Below are 26,226 nucleotides of genomic sequence, written 5' to 3'. Positions count from 1 at the left end.
TAAAGAGATTATGATTACATATTGACCCTGTCATGGAAGGTATGATTTTGGAGAAGGAAGATTTTCCTGTCTGAGATGTATAGAATATTAATGTTGACAGGAATAGGCTTTGATCTAACATGTTGAGCTAAAACTGAATACCTTGATTATTGCAATACCTTCGTATTATAGACACTGAGTATGCAAAATTAGTGGTAAATGTGTGTACAGGTGGTCTTCTCAATTAAGCCATGTTGATAATGGTTGTCAGGCTTTTATGATATATCATATATATTAACACTTTGATAGGTTTTAATAGTAAAGATGTTGTTAGAAATTATGGACTAGATCTAATTTCTGACTGGAGTAATTAGTTAGATTACAGATACATGATTTTAATACTGATTAGTTTTGGTGAAGCTTATAATTGATCTACGTTTTCTGTACTGTTCTATACATGGTTGTCTAAATAGGACTCTGTGGTGTTGTCTGTTCAGTCAGTTTCCATGTTGTTCCTTTAAAAGTCTGTCGGGTTTTACCTCCATCAGGTGTATAAAAACTTCTGATTAAACCAGATATAATATTGATCTAATGATTATTAATGGAGTGATTACCCTTTGTGTATCTACTATGAGTATTAAAAACTTGTGCAGACTTTACTTCTAGACCATCAGTACTATTGGGGGCTGTAGATTTTATGTTGGGGGGNTTGCACCCGGCTAGTACGTTAAAGTATGACACCATTGTATACCCCTGATGTCATTTTAAACATTTTATGGAGATTGACTTTAAAAAATCTAATACAGCTACAACATCTTTATACTTAATGGTATATTTTGACATCATGAGGAAATCTCCGTCTTCTGATTTTTAAACAGTTTGAGAAGAGCAAGATGATTATAAAAACAGCCATTTTGTGTTTTACTCCTTGTTCATCTTTCAGTCGACATGTCTGAAGACACCTGATGTTTTCACTTTCTGGTCCATTGAGGAACAAAAGCTGACGTGATTAAGAGAATCATTACCATTAGTTTTAACCATACTAATGGGAGGGGTGCACTGTTGATAACAGGTTTTACTTCACTAATGGGAGGGGTACTGATGATAGCAGGTCTAACCTCTGTAATGGAAGGAAGGCTAGGCTAGATAAGCTCCCCCTCTGTTGCTGTTTTATAACTAAGTAACACTAGACAAGTTTCCTATGATGTTGGCAGTGAAATCTAGTTGTCATCAGCCATGTCAAAATATCACTCTTTCACACATATCTATTGTGTTAATTAGAAGACAAGAAATTGGGAAAACGTCCCAACGCATCTTTTTTACCTACTTAAAATGTGGAGGCTTGTCATTTTAGCAGACTTGTATTAATGGTGGTGAACTTTCTGAAAATATGATGAGTTCTCCATCAAGGGACGATGTGTGTTGGTGTGTTTGTTGAATTATCAGAACACAGGTTTTGAAGTGTTAGGTGATTTGGCCTGTATAACAAAATAGATTGAGTTCTACTGTTAAATTGTGGTCTCGGGTTCCCTCCCTCACAGAACTACACAGTCCGTCTGGTGATGGTCCTCCTAACAGACTAATGATAAGAGGTGATACAGTATAAGTATCTGAGCTATGTTTAATGTTGTACTTTCAGGTATGATCGTAATTTCTTGAATAAATAAACCTTAGAATAGAAATACATCACATTTATTATACTTACAGAGTGTTCATTTTATTTTCATCAACATATTTCTGGTGTTAGGCTTGTTGCTTATGGTACTGAATAAGATATAGAGGCCCATTGGACCTGTATTGATAACGAATAACGTATCTAAATATTCGATACAGGAACTAGATAAAAAGTTGAAATTGATTCTGCCAATTTGAGAAAATGACCCTGTTGGATTTCTTAATGTAACACTGTTATAATGTGAGAAATAATGTATATGTATCCATTTTGTAGATCTAAGATCTTAATCTGTAATCTAAATATTGACATATGTCTCCATCATCAGCTGTACATGTGTGGCTGTCTTCTAAGAACATGTTAAGGACATTTCAGATATACACTGTAGTTAACAGGCAGTTCAGTTATACTGCTTGCTGTTGATGGATAGGAAATGCCCTTACCCAGTAAACTATCAGTTACATATGACTCTAGCTGTTTTACGATATAGAATCTGAAGAAACTCATCATAAAATGGGACAATTCTTTCTTCTTCTTCTTCTTCTTCTTCCTTCTTCTTCTTCTTCTTCTTCTTCCTCTTCTTTTCCTTCGCCTTCTTTTAATGGGCAGGGCTCCTACTGAGAAATGTTTGCACATGATCTGTTGACATTGCAAAATTATATTGAATCTTTCCTTATACTGTTAGGAAATAATGTTTTATTGGGTAGCTGAAGATAAACAGAATAACAAAAAGCAAGCATGCATAACTTTTGAATAATATGATAGAGTTTGGGGTTGGTTTATTGGGTTTGAGTTCTAAGAATAGCGAATGTCATTTAAGGACAACAAAGTTGGAAGGAAAAAAATGAGGTTATTTAACATTGCATGGTCATATTTCTGACTGAAAACCTAGAAAAATCTCAGGCAATGATGCGACAACAATTATTGTTACACTTGCAGCTTACAGAAATGTTAAACCTTAACAGAAATAAGCTCTGTCAAAAAAAAGTTCATTGAATTAGCAAATCTAAAGGGTTTTGTATATGTTCAGTGAGGTGTGGGGGAGTGGCTCTCATGTACCCTGGGCACTGAGGGGTGCTGACCTTACAAACACCCCTCCTCTACATTTAGATCTGCTGCCTTTGAAGATCACCTCTGTAAAGAATTGTTAGCTTAATCTGTGAAATCAAATATTAGAGAACTGTGAAGTTATCTACATCACATATAAAAAACTGAAACCCAACTCTGATCCACTTTTTTAAGTCCTTGTTGCATTGTATTTAAAAAATTGATGATTGAAACGTTTTCAACTCATTCAGTTTTCGGTGGGCAGATTTGGATTCTTTAGGATTTTCATTTATACAGGAAAGTACAACTACAAGGTGTTGAAATCGTAAAATTAGTCTGTTGTAGCACCCTGGGGAAGCTAAATAAATGTATTTTTAACTAAAGTTGGAAGGAAGATAGGATATACTCTAATGTAGGTTTGCTGTTAGATATACAATGTATATATGTGTTATTCAATCCTCACAGAGAAAATCAATATTGAACACGGATTATTGAAGATTTAGGATCATTAAACTATTTTAGTGTGGAATAATCCAATTTCATTTCTGTTATTTTAATTTCATCGAGCATGTAAAACAATTATTTTCTTTATGAAAGTACTTATATTTACCTTATATTATGAAAAGTCACACATGCTGAAATGAACAATGTGATTACCGGTAGGTACGTACACGTACAATGTATAGCAAACCATGTTTTTTTTCTTTCGGGTAGTGCAATTCCCTTGCATTTTAAAGAGTCCAAGCTTTGATCTGCATGCTGCTATCAGCCAGTGAGTGATTGATATAGCTTTATAACTTGTGTCATAATTGTTATAAAAATAATAAGGTTTAATTATTTTTTTTGAGGTCCTATATAATATTATGACTCAAATAGTTAATGGTTCATAAAACAATACAAAAAAAATAAACATTGGCATTAACCTAGACTCGGGAAAGTCTCCAACAGTTCATTAAGTGTCCAATAAAAGAAGCATTCAGTGAAATTAATATGGATACTCGAGATTAGAATCTAGAATTTTGCAGACAGCTTTCTTTGATGAGTCAAATCTTTAATTTTGTATTGATTTTTATAACGTGACTTGTATAGAGACACTGCAGGGTTCAGATGTAGAATGCATAATACAATACCTTAGCTGTTAGGATGTGATCACTTGGGAGGAGATATTCATTTCTGAACCTGTCTCAATCCCCACCGTTAGTTTTATGGTTTTCCTGGCAGACTTAGCATCCATTGTAAAATGAAAAATGCATGAAATGAAAGCAGAATAATTGAATGAAGAATATCTGAAACAGTTTTGTATTGGTACTATTGGACTATCTCTGGTCTCAGAATAAGCGAATGTATTACCATGGTAAGATTATTCCATATTGTAGAATGAGTAGTGATCTGGATGAAATCCATTGGATTTTAGATTTACTGGTACATGTACGTAAATTGCTACATTTACATGTATCTCAAACCTGTATCAAACACTGTAGGAAAGAAAATGTGCTTCTTTTTATAAACCAAATTACATGACCATAAGGATGAACGTCAAGGCAAGCTCAAGGTTAGATTCATTTAGATTCATTATTTTAATTTCTAGATGTCAAATTCAAGCTCAAGTTCAGATCGATTTTCTTTTATCTACGTTGTACATTTGTAGATTTTAGGTCAAGGTCAGATTCGCTCATTGCATTTGTAGATGTAAAGTCGAGGGGGGTTTCCAAGGTTTCCTTGTTTGTGTTTTGAAGATTTTCTTAACTTAATTTGCTCAAATATCAAGTTTTAGCTTATTTCGTCTGTTAACGTCAACTTCGTTATGTTTTATGCTAGATTTCTTTAACACTCAATTGCATCATCTCACTCTAACAAAATCATGTTTACTTGTCTCAATATTATAATCTGGAACTGTACCTTTACCAAAGTTATTTACCCTAAAAAACAAGGTTCATTGTATACAAACTTGTGTACTAAAACAGTTATAATTTGCCCCAGTGTGGCATGGCCTGTGACCTAACATCTTGGGGCCAGGTGTTACAGGGTAAAATTGGCTCTGTGGCCTGGCCTGTGACCTAACATCTCTGTGCCAGGTGTAAAGGTAATGTCCAGAGGGAAGCGGTCAGATAAAGCTATAATACAGCATCACACAAAAACTGATGCGTCGTCTCTTTGAGTGTTGTCTTCATGGCTTGGTGGCAATATATGAGCACCACATTTCCTTATAAATAGATAAAACAAGCCCTATCTCTTCCAGATGTTGTGTCCGTAAGATTATAGAGCTATATGTTTTGTAACCGTTACAAGCTCCCTAGACTGGATTGATCCTGGTCATACATGTATAACATGTAGCTTGCTGATGATCCAGCTCTTCTATTCCGACCATATCCAAAAAATTGTCAGATGTCGATTGCTTTGAACATAGAAACACTGCTGAAGATGTTAATTGATGACTTTAAAATGCATGTACCCAGCAGTTCTTTGCATGCATGTAGATCAAATCTCAGCCAAAAAATGACAGTTTGATAAACAAAAGTCCTACTCAAAAAAGACTCAACTGTTTTCAATATATCTAGGAATTATTTTTAATACATTTAGGATTATTTTTCAATATTTCTGGTTTTCATACACAAAACCAGCAGAAGCTGCCAGGAGAAAGTTTATGTGATTTGTTTAAATGTTAAGGACACCATATTATTTGTTTTGTTTTGGCCTTGTGGACCGGTGGACATTTATCAGACAGCATGGGGACATTTTGTACCTAAGTGAGAAGATTAAGCTCATCTGTGTCAACATTGATGAAATACTTTAATGGTGGCCACTTTAGATAAAACTTGCTGAGTGACAGCTAGGTCGATTAAATTGAAATGTGACATCATTTTGGGAGTGAACTTTGTCCTGGTCACAAGGGTGTTTGTATGCTATAGGGATTATCATATCACTTGTGAAGTTTTTTTAAAAACCATAATGATAAATATCAGCTTGTTGATAAAACAAAATGGGACTTCCATGTCAGGAGATTATGATGTTTAAGCATTGTTTATCAAATAGTTGTTATAAGGGCGCACTTTTCTTCCATTTTGGGATTTCAAGTTATCCTTTAATCGAGTTGCAATGACCAGACTATATTTAAAACTTGTGCCATTTAAAAATACTCCCAACTATTTAGTTCTACATGTACCTGTAGGAACAACACAAATAACAATACCCCCTGGCATGTTTATAGTGCTCTGGTTGTTATAAAATTGTGAAATATTTACATGCCATTGTCTGTAAAACGCAACTCTAATTTTCAAATTCCAGAATGTTGAATTTATAATTAAGATAAAATGGAATGTGACTTTTAGGAATTTGAAACAAGAAGAAGCTTAATTGCTTTTCTGCATTCCACATTATATTTCCTGTCCAGACACAGATATTCCAAGCTTTGCATGTTACCTTAACATGCTGATAACTGAAATTTTCAAAATGTATTACTTTTAATTCATCCCTCTGAAATTGTAACTTTTCTTGTCTTCATCCTTTTAAATTCTAACACATGTAGTACCTTTCACTATGAATTTCAAAAATTTGGAACAAATATTCCAGATTGATAATTCTGATTGAATATAAAGTCCTGTTAAGCTAACAGTGCTTTGAACATTTAGGCCCTGACCCCCCTTGAGAGGAGGGCTTTTTCTGAAGTTAAACATATAGGGCCGTCTGAATTCTGTAAGGTATTACACATTCTCACACATTTCACTGCTAACTCACATCTACACATTTATCTTAATCCTGGAACGTTGTTACATAGCACCTGTTTAATCATGGCTATAAATTAATTAAATTATCTCCGAAAACATGTTGATTTATTCCCAGTTTAACTAATTTAAATAGCCTGCAATCACAATTCATTTCAGGGTTGACGAGATTTAGGGTCTGTGTTAAATAGTATGTGGCCTCGTGAGGACTGTACTTATCAGCATTGTAAGCTTTCTTATATTTAATCTAATTTTTAGGTCACCTGAGCTTTAGCTCAAGTGACCTATTGCTATCCGTTTTCGTCCGTCGTCGTCCGTCGTCCGTCGTCCGTCGTCCGTTAACATTTTACATTTCAAACTTAAAGTCAAGTTCTGCTGGGCCGATTGAACTGAAAGTTGGTAGGAATGATCGCCTCATGGTCCTGACAAAGTGTTGTTATTTTTCGGGTCGATCAGAAATCCAATATGGCCGCCACGGCCGCCATTTTGAAAACCTATTTCAAACTTAAAGTCAAGTTCTGCTGGACCGATTGAACTGAAAGTTGGTAGGAATGATCGCCTCATGGTCCTGACAAAGTGTTGTTATTTTTCGGGTCGATCAGAAATCCAATATGGCCGCCACGGCCGCCATTTTGAAAACCTATTTCAAACTTAAAGTCAAGTTCTGCTGGGCCGATTGAACTGAAAGTTGGTAGGAATGATCGCCTCATGGTCCTGACAAAGTGTTGTTATTTTTCGGGTCGATCAGAAATCCAATATGGCCGCCACGGCCGCCATTTTGAAAACCTATTTCAAACTTAAAGTCAAGTTCTGCTGGGCCGATTGAACTGAAAGTTGGTAGGAATGATCGCCTCATGGTCCTGACAAAGTGTTGTTATTTTTCGGGTCGATCAGAAATCCAATATGGCCGCCACGGCCGCCATTTTGAAAACCTATTTCAAACTTAAAGTCAAGTTCTGCTGGGCCGATTGAACTGAAAGTTGGTAGGAATGATCGCCTCATGGTCCTGACAAAGTGTTGTTATTTTTCGGGTCGATCAGAAATCCAATATGGCCGCCACGGCCGCCATTTTGAAAACCTATTTCAAACTTAAAGTCAAGTTCTGCTGGGCCGATTGAACTGAAAGTTGGTAGGAATGATCGCCTCATGGTCCTGACAAAGTGTTGTTATTTTTCGGGTCGATCAGAAATCCAATATGGCCGCCACGGCCGCCATTTTGAAAATACCTATTTCAAACTTAAAGTCAAGTTCTGCTGGGGCGATTGAACTGAAAGTTGGTAGGAATGATCGACTCATGGTCCTGACAAAGTGTTGTTATTTTTCAGGTCAATCAGAAATCCAATATGGCCACCACAGTCGCTATTTTGTAAATACCTATTCTAAACTTAAAAACAATTAATAATAGGCCGATCTTATTTAAAATCGGTCTAGGAATGATCAGCTCATGGTCCTGACAAAGTTAAGTTAACATTATACTTAACTATTTTTTACTTAAATTGGTACATATTTCAACAACAAAAATAAATACTGTAGGACTCAGGTGACCGTTAAGGCCCATGGGCCTCTTGTTCTTTTTATGATATTTGTCTATTATTTAATAATATAATCCTCAAGTGTATTATATTTAACTTGGTAAATAATGTATCTTGTTTGTAATGAAATCGATCGTTTATGATCAGAGTTTAACAGGAAATGTTTTTTGACTATTTTTATTGATTCACCTGTAAAAAAAGGGTAACCTGAAGAAAATAATAAGAGCCGTTTTAGTTTGGTCCTCATTACAGTACAAAAATACACCTTATTTAAATGAGATTCAAGCACTTTACAGACTCCCAGCTGTTCTTGAATGAATCCTGTTTTACTTTTATTTTTGAGGTTGATATGAAATCTATTAAAGAACCGCTTTAAGCAGGGGACATTACACAACTTTTTGAAATTCAAGTGACAATTTTCATTAAGTGTTGTTCAAGCATCTGTGTTGGTGACTTTGCAAGGAATGTTAAGTGTTCTACTATACCAGTAAATGTTTTATTAAAAGTACATCATGATATTGATCATTATGTAAAAACCATAATTGTAAGCTTGTCCCCACCTTGGAACATTATTAACTGCCATACTGGGGTAGATATACTCTTGGGTAAATATAATGTACTGGACACCTGAGTTAGCTACATATAGATACATCTTTGTATGTCAAAGTCATTGAATTGGCACTCCTGATGAAATGAAAAATCATGAAATTGTCAGACATGAGATGTAGATACACTAAATCTGATGCTGTGAACATAAACACAACTGTACATGTAAATAACATGACTACCATTGAATGAGTGGGTAACACAACTGTACATGTATATAACATGACTCCCATTGAATGAGTGTGTAACACAACTGTACATGTATATAACATGACTCCCCTTGAATGAGTGGGTAACACAACTGTACATGTATATAACATGACTTCCACTGAATGAGTGGGTAACACAACTGTACATGTATATAACATGACTCCCATTGAATGAGTGTGTTTATACTGTTCATTTGATATTAATTCTAATTTTGTTAGATTAATTAGATTATGCAATATGACAAATTAGTTAAATGTGTTTTATACAGGAATAATATACAGCATTCGGTTAGTGATTTCATAACAAAAACCAGAGTTAGGTTTCTAATTCAATCTGCACAGCCTTAAACCAACTGCAAGCCTTAGCATCATATATTTTCTTAATCTGTTGGGGATATGGTGGAAAATTATGGATCTTTATGGAAAGCATGGAATCTGACAGCAAGGGTTAAAGTTAACTGATTAAGGAATCTCTGTATAGCATCGTTATTAACCTGGGACACTTAGAGGGGGTAAAACGGGGTCGATTGGGGCCATCTTGTGTCACAAAAGGTCATAGAATCATAACAAGATCCCAGACAGCAGGAGACTTGGGAATTAATTAACAAGCAGAATCTACTGAGGTTTGATTCAAGCTTTCTAATGATTCAGATTAATTATATTGTTTACTTTGATGTACAGTGATAAGTATTGATCGTGCAAACCTAAAATTGTGATTTGACTGAAAAAATAATTTTCTTACTTTTAGGATGAAATTGAACACATAATATAGATACATATATATATACATGATTTAAATTAAGATGACAAGGCTTTTGAACATTGATACATGTGCGGAAATTAATTAGCAGCGTATTTAGTGTGGGTGGGCACTCTATTGCTTTCACAGATATCTGGCATCTCCGGTGACATGTGAGAAAGTTTGACAGGGATGATATTTAGCATATACGCTGGCCATCCTGTTTTGTCTAAATGCTGTTGCAAAATATGGATATTCTACTTGCTGAAACAGATACACCTTGGCCAATGTTTTCAGTTTAACCAGTACAGAATGATGATACTGTTTTCATGTTATGGTTAGTGAGTACATACAGCATTTTGTCGCTAATAAGTACAATATATATATAGCTGTCAGAAATCTGAAACGTGTCACCGAGTTGTTAATCCATATTACAGAATTCTAAATCCAGGCCTTGGGGAAAACAATAATATTAGTTTTGTGTTAATAGGGATTCTTGTTGTTTTAAGCTAAAACAGTTTTAAATTGTTACTTCAGGGTAAGAAAACTGCATAAACTCTAGCAAATGATCATGGCTTTAAACTTTGTAATTAGCGTGTTATTGCTTTTAACTTGAAAATAACAGATTATATCATGACCTGATGGCATAGAATAGAATAAGAAGTATAATTACGGAAATATGAAGTATGTATACAGGGTTGTAATGAAATCACAGGATGTGATAATTTAGGTTTTATATGGTTTACTGCCCTATCAACAGCTAAGGTCTTTTAAGGACTTGCCTCCATGTGTGTTGTGTATATGTTCATGTGTGTATGTGTGCTGGAGACAGGGTTACAATAATGTTAGTGTACTTGCCTCCTTGCAATAGCTCTGATCTGATGCCGACTTTATAGTGCTATCTCACTGAAATACCTTGCTGTAGCTCTGATCTGATGCCAACTTTATAGTGCTATCTCACTGAAATACCTTGCCGTAGCTCAGGTCTGATGCCGACTTTATAGTGCTATCTCACTGAAATACCTTGCCGAAGCTCAGGTCTGATGCCGACTTTATAGTGCTATCTCACTGAAATACCTTGCCGTAGCTCAAGGCACCCAGTGTAGCATTCCACCTGGTCCCATTATAAATTGATGGATTAAATATAAGCTGCTTAAGTATAGCAAGCATATGCAGAACATGTTAATTTATTTGGATACCTATTTAATCAGAAATTAGAAGTTTAAGGTACTGCAGAGTAGTAAAAATGTTACTGATATTTTTCTCAGTAAAAAGTTAACAACACAATGTGTATGTTAGACCCCACATCTAGATCATGAGTGAACTTGAGTTTCCAGGTAATAAAGATATTAGAGTTCCCTTATGTTCAGTTTTATCAAATCACTGAGTGATATCTGAGATGACTAATATTTATTACATGATTTAATGGTTGACGGACAAAAATCTGTCTGCCAGCTTTTTTGTTTTGGAGAGTTTAAACGAGTTATAAAATGGTGTTCATTACAGGAAGGGCTGAATGATTCATGGCAAACTCCTCACAAAAATAAACTACTTGTATAATATTTCAGTATTCTGACAATTTCAATACAGCTCAGTTTCCTAAAAATGTTAACAAAAGTGCAACTCACACTCCCAGGTCCTCTAATCCTTTTATACAAAGACAGCTTGGATGGTTGAGAGTGTTTTTCAAGTACTGCAGGGATTTTTCAGTGCTTATTAATATTAATGATGTACTACTGTTAAAGGTTTTTTTAAAGAAAAATTATTAAGGTTTGATGCATATATATACTTGTTTTCTAAAAATAGTGGGAGGAGAAACTAGATTGCAACATATTATCTATAACGATTCAGAATGTGCTTGTGTGTGTGTGATTGAAATAAAAATGCATTATTAAGGAACGAAAATGGTACTCAACTACATGTACATGTCATTAAAACCAACATATTTGAGCTTTTAAATTTTGGACTCTTTATCTTGTCTTATAAAATCCTTACTCTGGTATTTCATTTAATTAATCCAGATTATAATCACTAACAATAGGGCATTCCAGATGATAATTGGACAATTGTAATACAACCAATATTTCTTGGAAATAAACAGATCTGCAGCCATATATAAGTAGAGTAATTATGTATAAGAATATGTTGTTTTTGGGCCGGAAGTGAAATAATTTCTTCATACTCAATAATTTTGAAGCAGTCTTTTAGAATGCCATTTTTTGTTGTTTAGCTTTTGAAGTACTTATGTGTAGATATCACTTTACCAGATATTGCAGGATTCATGTTTATTTTGTTTCTATCGGATCTCTATCTCTGAGAAGCTTTGACATGCAATAACAAAATTTGGAGTGCAAATTATCTTTATTGACTGATATATATAGGAGTTATATTGGTGCAGGTTACAAGTATGTAAATTTGGATGTTCTCTGATTCTAGTTAACCTGTTGACAATCTGATTAAGATATCATTATCAATGTTATTTTTTAAGGAATGATTTTTATTTTTTCAACATTTATGAGGTCATAACAACAATGGGTTTATGGACATATTGAATGAATCGCGTTAGCGATTCATGTAAAATATGTCCAAAAACCCATTGTTGTTATGACCTCATAAATGTTGAAAAAATAAATATCATTCCTTATATTTACATTGACGAATCCTTTCAGTGGATCGATATAACAACGAATAAAACAAATAAACAGGGTTTGTTCCTGCTTATACACGGGTGCAACGCAGTGGCGAGAACATTGTTTTTTCGCGGGGAAATGTGACACTATCGTGAGAGATCTTAGCAACCGTCAACAACAATAACACAACAAAATGTAGTTCCATATTCAATGTTTATTTGTAGCACAGGACACGTGAATACGTGGATATTTCCCAAAGCACAGTTCAATAATATTTTAAGATGTAAGAATTAAGCATCTAAGTCGGTCGTTCCGAGTGAGTAGTTTTGTAGTGTATTACTACGCAGTGTGATCAGGTTACTATCAGTTCCCACGTGCTGAGATTCTATGATGAACACCTGTGTTATGCATTTATGAATGTAATTTTTGTCAATGGGTCTAAGCATACAGAATGTAAATATATTACAATATCATCAGTAATAGGACTCATCAAAATTTTGAAAAAAAATATTCAGAAATTGCCCGATTTTTTTTACAGATTCACTGATGGCCTTTCTAGCCAAACAAAATGGTAAATTGTAAATATCATTCAACTGAATTGAAATTAAACTATGATGATGATAACATTTGTATTCCTGGCAAATTACATATTATCAAATTCGCCTTACTGACTTTGGCTAAAGGGAATGTCCTATTGGATCTTTCAGTACTGTGCATGTATTCACCTTAATGAGTGCTCATTAGAGCACTAAAACAAAATTTAAAGAGGGACACTTATTAGAATGATAAAACATGAGTTATGAAAGAAAAAGTTATGCAACGTAACCATTGTTGTCACCAAAATTAAAAGTGAAGGACATTATAAACAGTTAAATGTTTCATCAGCTTCATGGCATGGGCTGTCTAGCTGTTTGTTCACCTGACATAAATCTCTATTTTAAAGTGTAAATGTATACAAATTATGAATCTTTGATCAGGCACAGCCAGGTCTTTAAATTTCAATTCCTCTCGAAAAAGTGGAAGGGATGCACATGCTTACAAGGGAAGGGCACTTAAATACATGTAATTAAGGCGAAGACTAGGGAGGCTTTTATTGTCATTTATACTTTATCACAGAAGTGAGACCATATTTCTCAAAGTGTAGTACATACTAATCTAGACATATACAGTATAGTAAATTAGTACATAAGACATTGTCTCAGAAAATTTACAGAACAAGTCAAGCTGCATTTAACTTGCTACCCAGAGATTTGCTGGATTCTCTCATGCAGAATGTGCTTTAGTTTATGACTTTACCTTAACAAAACATTGCTTCACATTAGAAATGTCTAGGGGCATACAAATGAACAAGTTGAAATACAATCAAAATTTATTGCCAGTCTGGAAGAAATATTATCAGATCATTTGTCAAAAAACATCTTCTCAATTTCAAAATTGATCAATGTAAACAATGGGCAGGAGATAGAAGCCACATACCTCGTATGTTACTTAGGTATGATTCTGTGACATACAACATATCATTATCTCGAGTACCAAGTGTTCATTTTCACGATGATCCTGATAGCAGGTATTACCCTGCCCCGAGCATAGTCAGCTTCCCACCTGTACACATACAATAGGTCTGATGCATTAAACCTGAGGAAAACGTAGCAGAAGTTTGTTCTATATCTACAGTCTATCTATTCGTTGTGAATCCCCCAATTTAAGGTTATAATAGTACACATGTTTGATTATAAAGAAACATTAGCCGATGTTTCTCGCTGACCTTACAGCCATGTTGTTGATCCTGGTAAGCTAAAGTCTTACAGTTTTATTGTAACCTTGTACCTAGGGCTGAGATTTATGCCTTGTTTGTTTTCAGGAAAGTCAGAGTGCAGGCAATTTAAGAGGAAAACACTTACAGATTGTTGTAGTGGAGTCTGGCTAGTGTGCTTATAACATGCAGGGGGCATTGTGTTGATGGAACAGCCACACACAGGTCTGGGGCCCCACAGTGGGGAAACTTATTTCAGTGAGGCCACACAGGTCTGTAGTGTGCAGCTACAGTAACTAAAAACTATGCAGGGAGTTGGTTAATAGAATATTTCTGTATATTGAAAGCATGGGAAAGAAACACATTAATGTCCAAGTCTGAAGTTTGTTTGCAGAGTTTAACTTCAAGGAAGCTTATAATCTCGAGGATGCAATAAATATAACATATTTTTATCCTATATAGGATAATGATTTTGTTTGTCCCACACCTTAAAGGAATTTTCAGTCACATCAGATTACTTATTTAATATTTTAATTGGCATTGGTAGAAAGGTTCCTGTAGCACAACCGGTTAAGTTAACAACCATGGCAAGTTAAGAACCACTGAGGAGCTCGAGTTATCCATGGAATCACCAATGGTTAAAACCGAGGACACAAATCACAGCTTACTAATCATTATATAGTATTGGGAGAATCAAAGATAACACCTACGGTTAAAATCAGAGACAAGACCACTAAGTTAAAATGACATTGGATCTGAGCTTTAAGTTATATTAAAATGACATTGGACCTGAGCTTTACGTTAAAATGACATTGGATCTGTCACAGCTTTAAGTTAAAATGACATTGGATCTGAGCTTTACGTTAAAATGAAATCGGACCTGAGCTTTAAGTTAAAATGACATTGGACCTGAGCTTTACGTTAAACTGAAATATCATGTAAGGATGTACAGTTTCCAAATTCTAAATCCATCAACATCTTGAGGTTGGTAACTTGATATTATTCATGTTAAAAATTATGGAAATTAAGACATATTAAACCAAAATAAAAAAGAATTAACAAAAGCTAGGACTATAAATTATACATAAAAAATAGGAAATGTCAAAATATTTTCCTGTATGAATTATGTTAAGTGTCGTAACAAAATGGAATCTGGCCTAAGATTAAACGGTCAGCCTACATGTAAAACATCACAGCATAGACACACATATATCTTAGGTCAGCCGGCATGTAAATCATCACAGCATAGACACACATATATCTTAGGACAGCCTGCATGTAAAACATCACAGTATAGACACACATATATCTTAGGTCAACCTGCATGTAAATCATCACAGTATAGACACACATATATCTTAGGTCAACCTGCATGTAAATCATCACAGTATAGACACACATATATCTTATGTCAGCCTGCATGTAAAACATCACAGCATAGACACCCATATATCTTAGGTCAGCCTGCATGTAAAACATCACAGCCCTAAGACACACATATATCTTAGGTCAGCCTGCATGTGAAACATCACAGTATAGACACACATATATCTTAGGTCAACCTGCATGTAAATCATCACAGTATAGACACACATATATCTTAGGTCAACCTGCATGTAAATCATCACAGTATAGACACACATATATCTTAGGTCAACCTGCATGTAAATCATCACAGTATAGACACACATATATCTTATGTCAGCCTGCATGTAAAACATCACAGCATAGACACACAAATATCTTAGGTCAGCCTGCATGTAAATCATCACAGTATAGACACCCATATATCTTAGGTCAGCCTGCATGTAAAACATCGCAGCATAGACACACAGATATCTTAAGTCAGCCTTTATGTAAAACATCACAGCATAGACACATATATATCTTAGGTCAGCCTGCATGTAAAACATCACAGCACTAAGACACACATACATCTTAGGTCAGCCTTCATGTAAATCATCACAGCATAGACACACATATATCTTAAGGCAGCCTGCATGTAAATCATCACAGCATAGACACACATATATCTTAGGTCAGCCTGCATGGGAATCATCACAGTATAGCCACACATATATCTTAGGTCAGCCTGCATGTAAACCATCACAGTATAGACACACATATATCTTAGGTCAACCTGCATGTAAATCATCACAGTATAGACACACATATATCTTATGTCAGCCTGCATGTAAAACATCACAGCATAGACACACATAGATCTTAGGTCAGCCTGCATGTAAAACATCACAGTATAGACACACATATATCTTAGGTCAACCTGCATGTAAATCATCACAGTATAGACACACATATATCTTATGTCAGCCTGCATGTAAAACATCACAGCATAGACACCCATATATCTTAGGTCAGCCTGCATGTAAAACATCACAGCACTAAGACACACATACATCTTAGGTCAGCCTTCATGTAAATCATCACAGCATAGACACACATATATCTTAGGACAGCCTGCATGTAAAACATCACAGTATAGACACACATATATCTTAGGTCAACCTGCATGTAAATCATCACAGTATAGACACACATATATCTTAGGTCAACCTGCATGTAAATCATCACAGTATAGACACACATATATCTTAGGTCAGTCTGCATGTAAATCATCACAGCATAGACAGACATATATCTTAGGTCAGCCTGCATGTAAAACATCACAGCATAGACACACAGATATCTTAAGTCAGCCTTCATGTAAAACATCACAGCATAGACACATATATATCTTAGGTCAGCCTGCATGTAAAACATCACAGCACTAAGACACACAGATATCTTAGGTCAGCCTGCATCTAAAACATCACAGCATACACACACATATATATCTTAGCACAGCAATCGGATTTCACATATACAGAAAAAATGCGTCAGGTTTAGTAAATATCATGCATGTAAATCATCACAGTATAGACACACATATATCTTAGGTAAGCCTGCATGTAAATCATCACGGCATAGACACACAGATATCTTAAGTCAGCCTTCATGTAAAACATCCCAGCATAGACACATATATATCTTACATGTAAATCATCACAGCATAGACACACAGATATCTTAGGTCAGCCTGCATGTAAAACATCACAGCATAGACACACATATATATCTTAGCACAGCAATGGGATTTCACATATACAGAAAAAATGCATCAGGTTTAGTAAATATCATGAGAGCTTAACAGCAGACCAGCATTCTGTTCTGAAGCTGGCACTGTGGCTATATATAGTAGGGTAATTTATATTCTAAATGCCTGAAGGACTACAATCCTGTCATAATGGTTTATTTGTTACTGCATAGGGATCAATATTGCATTTAGAAGATTGATATTATGGCAGTTGATCAGTTTAAAAATGAATTAATTTGTTTTCATATAATTTTCATAGATAGTTTTTATCCAGTATTTAATGGACTCCAATGTAATGTAAAGAGCCGGTAGCTAACTGTGTCAGTACACGGGTGTGTATGGGTAATATATAGTTGTCTAAATCAGAAACCATTGTAAAGGTGTCCCGATCCTCACAGTTAATACGATCACACTGCAAGTCTCATGCATGGAGTATATCTTAAGCTTAACTGTTATCAAATCTGATAAAATCCTTTTCAATCAGATTATATATGATTCCTGGAGTTCAATATCTTGGTTCTCCATCATATCCTTCGTCCCTTTTCTTCCTCCGTCTGTATTCTTCCGTCCCGAATCTTTTCCTGTTTCTGCTGGAACTCTGCCCCCTATATGTCATTGTGATCTCTTCTGATTTTCAGAAAATAATGTTATCAAAATAGTGTACTCAGCAGTGACATCATGTTTCAAAATATAGACCTCAATAGAGGACATGAATACAAGCACTCTAGACAGAAAAGGAAGCTACATTGGTCTTGTAACGGACAAATTGGTGGAATTTAAATTCAATCAACTTAATGCGATTTTGATTGTGTATGCAGCAGAATTGACCTTGTTTGTACAGATAATCACACTAAGATAGTACATTATAAACAACTGGTAGTGTGTGTGTAATCTGATTTAAGTCTCTGTAATTACACTGTTTTAATTGATAACTGTAGAAAGACTAATTGAATGCTGACTCTGTCTAAAAGTTTTGCCTTGACATTGTTTGAATTCTTGCTGAATTTTTATTTAAATACCTCTATTATGTTGTAAACTAATTAAGGTTGAACTAAAATCAGATTAGCTGGAGATGCCTCCATCAGACGGTCATCAAGTATACAATATTAGGGGGAGATATCTGATCATGTCCACAATCCTCAAAGTCGTTGTAGCTGAAATTTTCAGAGAAAGTGCTTTTCTCCTCCCTAATCAACTTCAGTAACCCAGGTGGACTTATAGACAATGGTTGGGGTGTTACTTTACGTACCCTGTTGAGTGAAGCATGACACTACCGACGCAAAAACTGAACACCAATACCATTACCCATCCTGCACACTTTCAGACATTCTTGTGGAGGTATTAGCCAGGTGGCTTTGGATCAGTAATACCAGCAAGGCACGTCAGATTGTATGAGTTGTTTATTTATGTATTGAAAGTGTCCGAGGTTACTTTTTCTAGCTAGATATAGTGGGTGATGGGTCTGGCTTAACATACCGTAACGTAATATTATCAAATGCTGTGTAGTATAATTACATATACACTGACTATATACTTTTACAACTGGTCTCTTTGTTAATTTGATGTTGACATCATTTAGATAAGTCAATGTGCATGCACTTTCAGATAATGTTAACAAATTGTGAATATGAATGGCAAATATCACTGTCAGTAATATTACTTGAATTCTGAATTAGTTACTAACCTTTTACAATGAAGCTCACCAAAAAAACTTGATTGTCGATGGAAAAATTCAAATTTTTATGGATTTCTGAATAAAATATATTTTGATGAGAAAGTCAGATTAAAAATCTACCTGGAATTATGTTTTCTATGATAAAATATCTGTGTTGTCCATATAATTTTTGAGTGCCATTTTAGTAATATTGATATTTTGGTCCACCTGTGTACTGGTATCTGGGATGAAACACAGATACTTGATCAAGCAAGGAATTCAAATAGATTTGAAATTTTTGGGTTGTCAGTGGGCAAAACTAATATGACAGTTCATACCAATGGTCTTTACGTAAATGTTAAGACTTGGAGGCATAAAAATGTACAGCATGTTTTCATATCTCAGGACTGTTCCAGACCATGTTGAAATTGGCTGAAGTCTGGAACACATTTGTCAGCATTTTATCAGCATTATCTGTGACTATCAGATCAATTTATACTTTAATATTCTACATTTGGCTGAGGAGTTGACAGGGTACTGCCTTCTGAAAAGAAAATTACCACACTAGTTTGATAAATCTGTGTGCAGAGAATTTATATTGTGGGTGTCACTGTTCTGACTGTCAGACTTAGTGTAGGGGCACGCAAGTGACAGAACATGCCAGATTGGGCCCAAATACAAGTCAGAGAGGGACATAAACATTACAGATAATAAAACATAACATGTATGTTTGAGCCAGAGATAATTCTTTAGATGATTGTTACAAATCTTTAACTTTATGAGATGTTGTTTGGCTTTTAATTTTCACAATTCAAGCTAACAAGGCTCTGTCACATACCCTGATTTTTAGCTTTCATTGAATGCTGTGGTAATGTGATTGTCAACTTACAGTTCATTGATTAATATGTCATCTATAGCTTTACAGCATTTGGACACTAAATTATGTCTCCTAAGCGTATCAGTGCATCAAAATCCAAAGATGTCTAGTTCAGTACTTAATTTAGTTCTTTCTTACTGTTCATTATCTGTTAGAATGTACATTAAAATACAGTATGTTGTTGTACATATTTGTTTATCCTTCCTAGGTAAGATTTATCATGAAATAGAACTGTTGAAGGAGAAAGCTGAACACCCTGCTGTTGGCCATTATAATTTTCTATTTCACATTATTTTTTATGATTTACTAGTTGACAAAATATAAATGATTTTTTTTCCTGTTTTCTTTTAATCTATGATGTTTTCCTGTCAGTTTCCGGATATAAAGAACATTTCTCTGACACAACTTTGCTGTAGACTTGTCCACTGCAAGTTGGTTTATCAGGTCAAGTTGGAAAGTTTTGTTGGTTCTTTCATTATATATCATATCAAGTATTTGTGTGTTCAGCATCTCTTGTGCCTGTTTATGTGATGCTGCTGTATGACATCGTTGACTGGATGGCTCTGATTCATCCTATGTGTAACCAGAGTACACTCACAGTAGCTACAGGCCCGGATCATCAGTGTTCATTTAAATAGGTATTAGTGTATACCGCACTGTTCTGGGCAGGTACAATTATAATTATATTTAATATCAATTATAACATGTCACCATCATATAGTTACATATATGTGTATATTATATGATTCAAGCTTTGGACAGTTACAGGATAACTGTTAAGTTTTCCTACCATGCAAAAATCACAGCTGTGTTTAGATCTGATTTTTGTGTCCAATTTTCATTTTATGATACTCTGGTTTTAAATCAAATTAAATTTGAGTGTTTATAATCCTTTACCACTTGTGTAATTTAAGCATCCATTGTGGTGCTAACATTACAGGTGAATGTCCTTCGTGGAGGAGAAAAAGATAAATAATAAATAAGCTTTATAGTCGAGGAATATTCTTTTCACAAATCAAAATGATGGCGGGTGTTAATCAACCCATTGATTAGCACTCAAATGTTTAACACCATACCACTAGATCTGCTGGTAAATAGACGGCGTAGGAGTTGATAAACAGGGCGAATTGTGGTAGGAATTAAAGTTTCCCAGGCTCAAATTGACTATTGACATTAAGAATGAAACTTGAGACTAAACTAACACAATCCATATCATTTGACCTGTGGCAATATTTGATTTCCATTTTAAACACCGGTGTGAAATCATAATTAAATGTCTTGGCAGGTCATATTGTGCTAATATTGTTTTTATACTTAAAGATATTAGTATTTTCATTTTGAATGATTTGTTATGTTTACTGGGGATTGGCAGAGCTTGAACACTCAATTAAATTCTGTGTCTGATGATATTGAGCCAATATCACGCAATATAAACATTTTCATTTTATAATTGTTGCACAAAAGTTGTTTTGCCTTAGGGATACAAATTTCTCTTAATATTATTTTAATTTTCATGAAATCTAAATTCCTTACTGCAAGCAAGTACAATCCTGGCAAAGCCTCAGAAATGTTAAATCGCTGGAATATTTGGTAAAATTTTCTCAAATTAGATTCATTATAAAAGAAGATAATTTTGTGAGGATAGTCTTACCAAATAAACATGAAATTTTATTTTTGCCATGAATTGTTTTTTGTTAAAACCTGAAACAAAATCTTTGGAATATTTAAGGGGCCTTATACATACATGTAGTTACCCTGCAATATGCTGGAATGAAGTACCAATATGTTTGTTTAATTTATTGACGTCAATTGATAATATTTCAAGCTCACAGGGGTCAAATGTGTAAAAAAATATTTCAATGATTTCTTCTGAATAACCAATTAAAGAGCTAGTCTTGGATATTGATGTCTGGCATGTTGTTTTCTGTAGAAAAAAATGTAATTGTTCAAATGAATGACCTTGACCCACTCTATATTATTTTTTTTTAACAACTTTTGATTAATATTCAAGAGGCTTAGAGTCAATATGTAGTTGGCCATGCTGGAATGAAGTTCTATCAAGTTTGTTCAAAATAAAGGCCTTGACCATCTTTCACTGTGAAATGAAAAAAATAAGTTTAGATATTTCAACAAAGATTCCATGGTGCTTTGTAACAAAATTTCCTGCCAAAGATCCCTAAGGTGTAGAGTAATGGTAGTCTGTTTGTAAATAATTCATGTGACCCACTTTGAAGGTCAAAGATGTAAGATGAATGACAATTGAGAACATGCAGGCCCATTGGGGTCCTTCTTAAAAAAGCTTTGATAATTAAACCACATATTCATCGCAAGAGCTAAAGTTTGTTCAATTATAAAAGTTCATAACATTCAAAAAAATTCATTTGTAATCGTTTGTTGATATACAATATCAGAATATGTACATACAATTTGATAGCTAACATTTATAAGATAAGACGTATGGTTACGACCATTTAACAATTCCATACACAAAAAAACTATAAAAGAAGATTTAGTATTTAATTGTAAAAGAACTAGTGCTAGGTATGAAGGGTAGTGTTTGTGCTGTATACCGTGTCATATTACAGGTGTTGTAATCACCTTTGTCAATACTGTAATACCCAACAATAACAGCTCCAGGAAGTTCACACCAAAATAAAAACTGTTGTTACAGTGTAAGTCAGGAATGTGTGAGATATAAAGATTTGTCAAGTGTGGGTCTGTAGCCTAGCTGGCTCCTACCTGTTAACACTACCTTTCTTACAACTTAATTATACTGCACAATAAAGATGTACTGTTTTCCTGTAATCACTGTATTTTTTTTTTTTTTGGTTGATTCAAGAGGAGAATTTAATCTTCAGTCAATATTATTCTCAGAGATAATTTCTATCAGTATTGATCGAAATAGCATCATTTACATGAAATTCAAGTATTCAGGAGAATAAAATGTCAAGCATAATCTGTGAAATATAATGTCAGGCGAAACACAGTGATTGACAGGAAAGGATAGAAATATCAGTCTTACTAGATTTATTAAAATGCTACATTTAGAAGGTGTAAAAATTCCTGAAACAAAGATTTTTTTCATCACCTACATGTAGTTTCCTGGGTGTAGATTATTCATGCACATCATGAAATTCTGCTAAATTCTTAAGAGAAAATGCATGGAAATTGTCCATTTAGTATTACTGTAATTATTACATGGAATTCCATGAAATTTTGTGGACATATTTTCTGGATATCAATATATATAGACAACATAATTGGAAGTCTATTGATTGTCCACAAAAATCCACCGACAAATTGTCCCTGAACATTCCCATAATGTCCCTGAACATTCCCATAATGTCCTTGAACATTCCCATAATGTCCTTGAACATTTATAATTATAATGACAATATCTGTTGAAATCTTCACACCACAAGGAGATCTAGCTATCAGAGAAATCAAGTTTATTATTATACAGTCGATACTTTCATTACTTTGATATATTTACTTAACTTTGATATTTTACTCCGCAGGTATAAATGCTGAGCTGTACTATGTCCGGAATGGCATCATCAATGACTATGCTTTGTCGTTTGAGCTTCTTATACAACCCAACATAGACAAAATCTACTTCACATGGCAAAGTATTCGTCAACAGGTAAATCTTACCGCAGCTTTGTCTCTGTCCTTCTATCTGTGTCTCTCTGTCCATCTGTGTCTCTGTCCTTCTGTGTCTCTGTCCTTCGATCTGTGTCTGTCTATCCATCTGTGTCTCTGTCCTTCTCTGTGTCTTTGTCCTTCTGTGTCTCTATCCTTCTGTGTCTCTGTTCTTCTGTGTCTCTCTGTCCATCTGTGTCTCTGTTCTTCTGTGTCTCTCTATCCATCTGTGTCTCTGTCCTTCTCTGTGTCTTTGTCCTTCTGTGTCTCTGTCCTTCTGTGTCTCTGTTCTTCTGTGTCTCTCTGTCCGTCTGTGTCTCTGTCCTTCTGTGTCTGTCTATCCATCTGTGTCTTTGTCCTTCTGTGTCTCTGTCCTTCTGTGTCTCTGTCCTTCTGTGTCTCTGTTCTTCTGTGTCTCTCTGTCCTTCTGTGTCTCCATCCTCCTTCTGTGTCTCTGTCCTTCTGTGTCTCTCTGTCCATCTGTGTCTGTCTATCCATCTGTGTCTCTGTCCTTCTCTATGTCTTTTTCCTTCTTTGTCTCTGTCCTTCTGTGTCTCTGTTCTTTTGTGTCTGTCTGTCCATCTGTGTCTCTGTCCTTCTCTGTGGTTTTGTCCTTCTGTGTCTTTGTCCTTCTGTGTCTCTGATTTTCTGTGTCTCTGTGTCTCTCTGTCCTTCTCTGTCCTTCTCTGTGTCTGTCTATCCATCTGTGTCTCTGTCCTTCTGTGTCTCTGTCTTTCTGTGTCTCTGTTCTTCTGTGTCTCTGTCCTTCTTCTGTGTCTCTGTCCTTCTGTGTCTCTGTTCTTCTGTGTCTCTTCTTCTGTGTCTGTCTCTGTCCTTTTCTGTGTCTGTCTATCCATCTGTGTCTCTGTCCTTCTGTGTCTCTGTCTTTCTGTGTCTCTGTTCTTCTGTGTCTCTGTCCTCCTTCTGTGTCTCTCTGTCCATCTGTGTCTCTGTCCTTCTCTATGTCTTTGTCCTTCTTTGTCTCTGTCCTTCTGTGTCTCTGTTCTTCTGTGTCTGTCTGTCCATCTGTGTCTCTGTCCTTCTCTGTGTCTTTGTCCTTCTGTGTCTTTGTCCTTCTGTGTCTCTGATTTTCTGTGTCTCTGTGTCTCTCTGTCCTTCTCTGTCCTTCTCTGTGTCTGTCTATCCATCTGTGTCTCTGTTCTTTTCTGTGTCTCTGTTCTTCTGTGTCTCTGTCCTTCTTCTGTGTCTCTCTGTCCATCTGTGTCTCTGTCCTTTTCTGTGTCTGTCTATCGATCTGTGTCTCTGTCCTTCTGTGTCTCTGTCTTTCTGTGTCTCTGTTCTTCTGTGTCTCTGTCCTCCTTCTGTGTCTCTGTCCTTCTGTGTCTCTCTGTCCATCTGTGTCTCTGTCCTTCTCAAGAAGTACCAATCCATCTGTGTTTCTGTCCTTCTCTGTGTCTTTGTCCTTCTGTGTCTCTGTTCTTCTGTGTCTTTCTGTCCGTCTGTGTCTGTGTCTGTCTATTCATCTGTGTCTCTGTCCTTCTGTTTCTCTGTTCTCCTTCTGTGACATTTCTGTCCTTCTGTGTCTCTGTCATTCTGTGTCTCTGTTCTTCTGTGTCTCTGTCCTTCTGTGTCTGTCTGTTCTTCTGTGTCTCTGTCCTTCTGTGTCTGTCAGCTGTCCATCTGTCTTTTATGTATGTATATGTATATTCAGTCAGCAGAACATGGAATCCCTGAACCCCAATTATTGACATTTTCATTGAGTTTAATCTTGCCAGTTGATCAAGTCCCCCATTAATATACAGAGGTATCTTGCTTTAATATTGTGTGACTTGCTATCTTAATGACTTACTTTCTGTACTGTAATTAGTAGCATTTATATATATATGAATGACAGGAAATTGTCTTATTCAACGAAAACAAGTCTGTATTTTTAGCCCATCATCATCTGATGGTGGGCTTTTCAAATCACCCTGCGTCCGTGGTCCGTGGTCGGTCCGTCCGTCTTCCGTCCGTCCGTCGTCCGTCCTTAAACAATTCTTGTTATTGCTATTTCTCAAGAAGTACCAGAGGGATCTTTCTGAAATTTTATATGTAGGTTCCCCTTGGCCCTAAGCTGTGCAGGGCATTTTTTAGACTAATCGGATAAATAACATGGCCGACAGGCAGCCATCTTTGATTTTGATATTGAAAGTTTGTTATCGCTATTTCTTGGGAAGTATCAAAGGGATCTTTCTCAAATTTCATATGTAGGTTCCCCTTGGTCCTTAGCTGTACAGGGCAATTTTAGAGACTGATCGGATAAACAACATGGCCAACAGGCAGCCATCTTGGATTTTGAATGTGAAAGTTTGTTATCGCTATTTCTCGGGAAGTACCAGAGGGATCTTTCTCAAATTTTATATGTAGTTTGATCCCTCGTTGTGTATGTTATATTTTGAGACTGATCATAAAAACAAAATGGATTAAAAGAAGAACTAAACAGATCTTTCTCATATTGCATTGATCTATTCTATTTCTTTCACATTAAGTACTGTACTAGTAAATATGTGAAATGACAAACTCACTTTGAAGGTTGGCTTTCATACACATCAGTATTAAGTTTAGATCAAAAGTTACCTCAAGGTGTATTTACTGTTAACATGACTCGATTAAACAGATTAGAGGAAAGAAACTGACAAAGAACTAATGAAGATGGTACAAAGGTGGGCGCCAAGATCCCTCTGGGATCTCTTGTTCATTTACATGTCTTTACTTATCCTTCCACATTTCTTCTTGTTGAGATGTCGTTCCACTTGTTCTTTTAACAAATAACCACTTATCTTGTATTTCAGATAATGTTTTACAGTTTAAAGACCAATACCTCCAATCCGAGGGCAATGCTGCCACCTGTGGCTAACATCACTAGCGAGGGAAAAGTCCCTAGTACCCTGTCTGGTGAGTAGCACAGTACAGAGGGGGGTAAGAGAGGGAGGTCGGGGGGGGGCAAAGTCCCTAGTACCCTGTCTGGTGAGTAACACAGTACAGAGGGGGGTAAGAGAGAGAGAGGTCG

General features: G+C 35.5%; 1 protein-coding gene across 2 annotated transcripts in view; it reads left to right on the top strand.

Moving 5' to 3' along the window:
* Positions 1–26,226, top strand: part of LOC110465328 (tyrosine-protein kinase RYK-like) — a 69,985-nt gene that overhangs the window by 16,606 nt on the left and 27,153 nt on the right. For both annotated transcript variants that reach the window (XM_021521064.1, XM_021521065.1), the window contains exons 2-3: positions 23,093–23,217; positions 26,009–26,111. In XM_021521064.1, the coding sequence (XP_021376739.1) occupies positions 23,093–23,217; positions 26,009–26,111 (228 nt within the window). The remainder of the gene's footprint in view (positions 1–23,092; positions 23,218–26,008; positions 26,112–26,226) is intronic.

The sequence above is a fragment of the Mizuhopecten yessoensis genome, unplaced genomic scaffold, assembly GCF_002113885.1.
Source record: "Mizuhopecten yessoensis strain PY_sf001 unplaced genomic scaffold, ASM211388v2 scaffold11069, whole genome shotgun sequence".
NCBI classification, from domain to species: domain Eukaryota; kingdom Metazoa; phylum Mollusca; class Bivalvia; order Pectinida; family Pectinidae; genus Mizuhopecten; species Mizuhopecten yessoensis.
The sequence above is the reverse complement of the archived record's forward strand: the minus strand, read 5'-3'. Positions and strand labels throughout refer to the sequence as shown.